General features: G+C 47.6%; 1 protein-coding gene across 1 annotated transcript; it reads left to right on the forward strand.

The window, feature by feature from the left end:
• The first annotated feature begins 4,331 nt into the window (after window positions 1-4,331).
• LDOC1 (LDOC1 regulator of NFKB signaling) lies at window positions 4,332-5,777 on the forward strand. The gene has a single exon (XM_019956460.2). The coding sequence runs from the start codon at window positions 4,496-4,498 to the stop codon at window positions 4,934-4,936; it is 441 nt and encodes a 146-aa protein (XP_019812019.1). The 5' UTR covers window positions 4,332-4,495; the 3' UTR covers window positions 4,937-5,777.
• The last annotated feature ends 1,980 nt before the right edge of the window (window positions 5,778-7,757 follow it).

The raw sequence follows: 7,757 nt of genomic DNA on the forward strand, positions 1-7,757 counted from the left end.
ATTATGCCAAGCTACACTCTTAACACAACAAAAAATTTATGATGATGCCAGACACTTTTTAAAATGTATGAAAATGTCAGAAACAAAGCAACTATATGAACTCTTGCATGTTCAACATACTAATTATATTAAAATAACTAGGAATGAAAAACCATGAGAAGAAAAATATAGTGCAATATACTGTGGGCAATAAATGCTATATTACAGCCATCTAAGAACATACATGAAGAATACTGCTTACTTAATAGTAAGACATTAACTCATAGAAATCATAATTCAGTTATGGAAATCTGATTTTTCCAGTTCTACATCTTTGAGACTGTGAGTGTATTTGTTGCCATCCTTCTCCCACATCATCTGAGAAACTGAGTTATGTTGGATCTCTTTGGTTATGAGGCAGGAATGTATCTAAGAAATTCAGAAGTACTATGCAGTTATGAAGAAGACAGCTCTGTGCATCATATCTCTGTGCCTCCTGACATGAGAGGGAGTTTGACATATATTTGTTAGCAGAGCTATATGTATTAGGATTCTGTAAACACTATGTGTGTGTGTGTGCATGTGTGTGTATACATATATATTATATATATATACACATATCTACCACACACACACACACACACACACACACACACACACACACAATGGAAGGAGGCGAACCAAAGTTTGGATTTTCAATAATCCTGTTAAGTGAGATTTTGCAGGAAGAAGGAAAGGTATTGGGAATGTTTCCTTTTTATTTCAGCATTCCAGTATTAGTTAATTTCTTTTGACATAAGAATATGTTTCTTCAGTACTTGAATAAACACGTAAAAATGTTTCAGTGCACTTTGGTGAGCTGGAGAGGATGAAGACAGGAGAAAGAAAGCTGTACCCTTCTATTCCTCTCTTTAGGCTGAAGGTCTCCACAGCCCTGCAGGTGTGGTTACTGTAAAAACACAGCCCCAGGTGGACCTGGTTAAGAAAAATGAGAGGGAGGGATGTGTATGGGCAGAGGCCCATATCTTAGTGGCATCCATTTGACCCTCTGGCAAATATTCCCTTCAAAGCTGTTTTCTGCTCCTGTCTGCATATTTAAGTGTCAGCTTGATTTTCTCAATCTGTACACATTCCTCTGGAAGATGGAAAATCTAGGAATGTTTTTGTGTTTATTTCAAGGGAATCTTACAGTCTGACTGCTAGGTATATACTAGGGCAGTGTTTGGAGCTTGGAAGGAGGTAGAAATGATCAGAACCTGGAATCACTCCCTCCCTTGGCCTTGGGCCCGTGCTCATGCCAAAACATGGGGTTTGAACTCCCCTTGGAACGTTCTGGGCCAGAGCTGTTCTGATAAAATTTCTGAGTCTGAGATAAGTCATATGGTGTACTTATTGCCGCTAGCATCTTCACACAGCCATAAAGGAACATTGAAGGGTCACTTCAGAGGAGAAAGGGGAAGAAGGAAGGCGCCATGCAGTCGTAAGTGGGATAAATGGGCAAGGAAGGTCTGGTAGGCCTTGACCTTGGTGGGACAGCCTCACAGGCACCAGGAAGCTGGTTAACATGAGCATTACAATTCTATATAATTTATCTAGTGATACTACCAGCCTCTTCCCAACTGCTTCCCTCATGAGTCACTGATGGACTGCCTGTCTCTTTTTTTCTCCCTCCAAGTTGGGAAGTGAAGTGAAGTGAAATTGCTCAGTCATCTCTGACTCTTTGTGACCCCATGGACTGTAGCCTACCAGGCTCCTTGGTCCGTGGGATTTTCCAGGCAAGAGTACTGGAGTGGGTTGCCATTGCACCTCACAAAATCCCTGCTCAGCTCTGTGGTCGGTTCTGGCCTGGGCACTTCTTGTTCTCTAGGTACGCAGAGACCTCTAAGAGGTAATACTAGTGGTTGATTCCTCTGGTTTCCTCCCTGATTTCCTCTGTCATGGGTTTGTAGGAATGGGAGTAGGACAGCAAGGGTCTAATCATCTCTGGGTCCTCAACAGACCTTCCTAATCCACAGAAGTCCAGTATAGAAATAATTTTCAGTGGAAGTGCATGGGCACAGCAATCAGAGAAGCTGAGCCAGTGGTATCTATCGTACCACCAACATACTGCTTTAACTTCTGGGTCTCAGGCTCCCAGAGGGCCCATTCCCACGTATGGTCCCTGTGCAAAGGTCAACAAGACAACCCATGTCAATCACCAGATCCAGTGCCTGCCGCAGGATGTGTGCTTCCAGGACTAAAACCCTGGGTCTATCATCCAGAATTAGGGTCTAAAGCTGGAAAGTAGAGATGGATACTCACTGCGGCCCCAGGCAGGTTCACCTTCCACCCTGAGCTGTGAATGAGCAGGAGGCCCAGAAACCTACCTCTACCACTTCTTGTCCCTTCATTCCAGCCACTGAACACTTATGGAGCAACTAGTTAATGCTTTCAGATGCAGAAGATGAAAGGATGAATGAGAGAGGGTCCCTGATTGGTTTCAAGGGTCTTCTGATCCAGTGGGGGAGCTCACATCCCAGGAGAGTTCAAGGGTTCATAGTCCTACCTGCCTGTCCTTTTCCCTGCCCACACTCACCGCAGTGGGATCCTCCTCCTCTCCCTTGGAACTTGGTCTCGTTTCACTCCTCTTTCTCAGCTTCTCACTTCCATGGATGTCCATCGAATTATATTGCAAAAGGACTGAGTAGGGTTTAAAAATTTTATTTTGCCACTTTTATTATGTCAGCCATAATTTCACAGTGGAAACTATTCATGATCAGAGATAGAACATACCAGACAACTTGAGCATTTCTGAACACTCTGTGCTGCCACCACTTGTAAATTCTATCTTAACATCTGAACCCTGAGATTCTTTCATCCACCAAATATTTATGGAGTTTTGCTGTGGGCCAGGCATTTTTCTTGCATTATGGATAGAGCAATCAACAAAGCAAAGCCTCTGTCCACACAGACTTCCATATTAAAGTGGAGGCCGACAAATACACAAAGTGCTGTATGATATGATGGCTACTGGTGTGATAAATGCTGTGTAGAGAAATGAAGTGAGGCAAGGGGTTAGAGATTACTGGCAGAGAAGGGGGTGCTCTGATAGGTGAAGTGGTTAGGAAAGTCCTCTCTGAAACCCGAGGGAGAAAGAGTCAGGCAGTTAAATGAGGAGAGAGCCTTCCAAGGCAGAAAAAATAGAAAGTACAAAGATCCTGGGGCCAAAGCTACTTGTGTGCGAGAATCAGCAGGGAGAACAATATGGTTAGAGCACAGCAGGAACTGAGAGGAGGCACAGATGAGGCAGGGCCTGGTAGGCCATTATCAAGACTTTGGTTTTTCTTTGGACTGAGAAGGGAAAACTATTGGAGGGTTTACAGCAGGGAGGGGAAGTGATCTAACTTTTGTTCTAAAGGAGTCCTGTCCTTTCTCTGGGGAATACATACACTATAGGAAGAGAAGAATGGAAGTTAAGTGGTTAGTTTCAACAGCCTGTGTGAGAAAGGACGGCTGGGACCAGGTGTTATTGGTAGAAGTAACAAGAAGTGATTTGACTGGGAATATATTTTAAAATGCATTCCAACAGAATGTGGTGGCCCGGAGGCTGTCTCCCCAACTCATTTGTCAACTATTTGAATAATCACATTCAAAGTAGAAAAGCAAAGCCATTTTTAAAACACAAGTGTTTATTGTTAAGCAGGAATAAATACCCAGTAGTCAAGGAACACTAACATTAGGACAGAAGTAGAGTCAAAGATAGGCAGGACTCCTGAAAATGGTGATTGGATGCTAAATTTTGCAGAACTTTTTACACTTTGCTATTTACAAAAATAATTTTAAACAAAGGCATAGAAGTACACAATACTATTTTCCAACCAAAGAAAAGTCCCTTTTAAATATCATTTTGTCATGAAAGACAGGACCCCTGAGGGTCTTTCATAACTCTTACAGGGTGTGACGCTGGCGTGCAGCCAGCACTGCTAACGGTTCTTTGGGTGAGGGAGATTTCATAAGCCAAGAAATGTGTTAAAACCACTCAGAGGGAACCCAGGGGCCACTGGCCCTCCAAGGAACACCGAGATGTATGAGTCAGCTTGGCTGAAGGGTGGTGAGTCCTATAAACCTGAGCAGGTTGAACCTCTCTGAGAGATGGGTCTTTCGCGCCTGCACAGTCCAAGCCATGGCCCGACCCACATCCAAGTTTGGGTCTTCGCCTTTATCCAGCGGCCCCGAGACCTGCGAGCGCGGACCCCAAGCCCCTGTCCGCGCCACCCCGGCCCCGCCCCTTGTCTTTCCCGGCCCCGCCCCTGTCTTTCCCGGCCCCGCCCCCTCCAGCCGGGCGGCGCCGGAGCGGGGCTGTCAGCTCGGCTGTGTGGGCGGAGCTTGCGCCGCCTCCAGGACCCCTGCGCGCACCGCCCCTCGCCCCTAGCCACCGCGCGTCTCCGCCGACACGCACTTCCTGCGAGGCCTCCGAGCGCACCTTATCCCGGCCGAATCGAGCTGTGCCCTGCCTTGCCTTTCCAAGCTGTTCGCCATGGTGGATGAGCTGGTCCTGCTGCTGCACGCGCTTCTGATGCGGCACCGCGCCCTTAGCATCGAGAACAGCCAGCTCATGGAACAGCTTCGGCTGCTGGTGTGCGAGAGGGCCACCCTGCTGCGCCAGGTACGTCCGCCGAGCTGCCCTGTGCCCTTCCCTGAAACGTTTGACGGCGAGAGCTCTCGGCTCCCCGAGTTTATCGTGCAGACGGCGTCTTACATGCTCGTCAACGAGAACCGATTCTGCAACGACGCCATGAAGGTGGCATTCCTGATCAGCCTGCTCACCGGGGAAGCCGAGGAGTGGGTGGTGCCCTACATTGAGATGGATAGCCCCATCCTGGGCGATTACCGGGCCTTCCTCGATGAGATGAAACAGTGTTTTGGCTGGGATGACGACGAAGAAGACGAAGACGAATATGAAGAAGATGATTATTAGGCCCGGAGACCCTCGGGCCTAGGAGGGGGAAGGGCACTGCCCGCCGCCACCCCCCTGCCTCCCCGCCTCGCCCCGCCCGGAGCCGCCGCGCTCCCCTAACGCTGTGATCCCCTGGCCTTTCCCTCCCCTCTGGTTGTCTTCCTCACCCTCCACTCTCTGCCGTAGTGCTTGTCTTTGTTCCAGGCATAGTGCTCTCCAGTCACCTGCTGCTGAGGCTGGGGCGTCTCTGAAGTGCGCTCTGCTGCCCACTCTGGCCAGCCCCAGGACCCTCACCGCTCATTAGAACTGTGTTCTGAGCCCCAGCTCTAGGGCAAGCTCCTCTTACAAACCGGTCAGCCTATACTCTGCCCTGCCGACTGTCAGGCCTGCACCTCTGCCCAGCGACCTGCGCTGCCACCCAAGCACGCTCCATCAGATTCCAGCGACAGACCCGGCCTTTGGAGATCAGGAGCAACCTAGAATATGCCTTTGTGGGCTACACCTCCTGGGACACTGATTTGGACTGCTCACCAACAACTCCACCCCCCTCCCCAGGGGCTAATCTTTCAACTTGATTAATTGTTCTGTACTAACTCTGAGTCTTCCTCGTGCCCCACGAGATTGCTGCAGGGGCCCATTGTGCCTGGCAACCCAATTGTTGACATTTCTCCTATGCACCAGTTTTGCACACCTGTCATCTTTGTTTCAAAATTGCAGCAGTCCCATCGAGGTGTGCATTTGGACAAAAATACTAAAAACCGAACAATACAAACAAAAGCAGGTACTCAGCCCAGCTCCTCAATGCTACCTGGAAAAAGCATTTGCATTCTTTTCAATAAATTTCAAGCACTACTGAAAAAAATACCAAAAAGTGTCTTTTCATGGTTAAGGGCTATCATTGGCCTTTGCCACTTTCAGCCTGACTCTCATTATTCCCACTGATATCAGGGAATCTAATTCAACGTTCAATCTCTGTACTCCCCACTGTCACGACTAAGCTCCAGAGGACAGTTACCACAGGGCTTTACGGGGAAACACGTACTACCCCCACTGACGCCTTTCTTATAGCCCTGGTGAAGGGAGTGTTCTCTGGTGCTTCTGAGGTGGCATGGGTAAGGGGTGGCTGAGGCAGACAGGTGGCACAGCATCCCAAACTGGGACACTTTAGAGAGAACTTCAAGGGGGCACTATTAATAATTAGACTGGAACAACAAGTACAAGTCAGGACACACAATATTTCTATCTTCATGAGCTTTGGGGTTCTTCCTCAACATGGTCAGAGATGTTCTGCCTCTTAACTCTTAATGCCTGTTGGGTGCTATTGATTTCGGGCTTCAATACATAGTGTAGCACATTGTTTTAAAACCCCTTTTAGATGCTTGAGCTAACATTAAATCCCAGATCCTGGATAAATGTGTGCATACTAAATGGATCCCGATTTGAACGTTTCATCTTCCTCAGGCAGATCCCCTTAGAATTCCTACCCATCCATGTGCCCCAGATTCCTGCCTGAAGAAACTGACAAGATTCCTAGATCTTGTACTGCTGCTATCTGAGCTATGCTGAAATCTCTTTGTGGGCCCGGAGGGCTCAGAGGCACTGAGGTAGTGGGGTGAGTGTTGAGAAGAAACTGCATACCTTTGTGAGGCAATTACCCAGTTAAGTCGCAGCAGTGTTAAGTCAGGGAACCTTGGTCCGGTTGTGGGGGCTGCCTATGCCAGCCAGGACCTGTCATGGAGGATTTGAGCTGTTCTGAGTTCTTATCTGTATCTGCCCCAGTGTCTTCATTGTACCATGTCCAGAGCCAGCCCTACCTTAGAACTTCTAATTTAGACAATGAATTTCCTTGTTGTTTAAGACCTTTCGAAGCTAAGTGTTCTTTTATTTGTACTGGTAAACCTCACAGTGTGGGTTAAATGAGATCCTGATCATTCTCCTGGGTACTTTATGGGTGTGGATTCAGTGAGATCACACCCATGAGATAGTTTGAACTGTCTCTGCTACACAGTGAGCACTCAGTAAACTTAGGCTCTTACTCTTAGGCCTGGGAACCGAAGCATCATTCCAGAAACAGATCTCTTGCTATGACCTTGGCCTCAGTAGGAAAATGTCAGGAGTCCATAGAAGCAGGGTAGGCTCAGGGATAGTGGAAATGGGAGCAGCACGAGACTTTGTTTACTCTTTTGGATCTGGCACGAAGTCAGATAAAAAGCCAGTTTACAGTTACTTTGGTGAAGAGGCAAAGTCCAGAGCAGGAGTCATTTTTCCAGCCTAAGCAGGTTGTTTCTGGAGGGTGTGACAGGGGTAGATAACGATGTAGCAGAGGAAGTTGAGGTCCATCCTGGGGGTGGATGTGGGAAAGTGCTGGTCAAGAGCTGAGAGTTGAATGAGACCCAGCGAAACCAAAATTCAGTCATCCAAAGTAATCAGTGGCCTGGGTAGACTTAGAGGAGAAAGAGATATGGTGGTCAAATAAATGTAGTTCTTGGCCTCATGGTGATTTCAATTTGTTACTCTTATGGTGCCTTGGGCCCAAATTAGGATGCTACCTTACTACAAGGTAAGGTCCAGAAAGAGAATCTAAACTGATTAGATTTGAGGGTGACCTTTTCAGCGTGGAAGTTGAAGGCATGAATAGATGAGATCTCCTCCCTACCACCAAACCAAGTGAGTCCTTTCTTTTCATGGGGAAGTATGGGTCTCTGATCAGTGAAGATGCCAATGCAGTGCCTGAGTAGCACTCATGACAGCTAGGCCAGGAGCTTCTGGAATCTGAAATGCACACATCCTGGGCATGTATGCATGGGTGTGAGCTGACTCTGTGTGTGTGTGTGTGTGTGTG

This window comes from Bos indicus, chromosome X (genome assembly GCF_029378745.1).
Source record: "Bos indicus isolate NIAB-ARS_2022 breed Sahiwal x Tharparkar chromosome X, NIAB-ARS_B.indTharparkar_mat_pri_1.0, whole genome shotgun sequence".
Taxonomy (NCBI): domain Eukaryota; kingdom Metazoa; phylum Chordata; class Mammalia; order Artiodactyla; family Bovidae; genus Bos; species Bos indicus.

Coding starts and splice junctions, on each gene's coding strand:
- LDOC1 (XM_019956460.2), top strand. CDS start 4,496: ATGGTGGATGAGCTGGTCCTGCTGCTGCACGCGCTTCTGATGCGGCAC.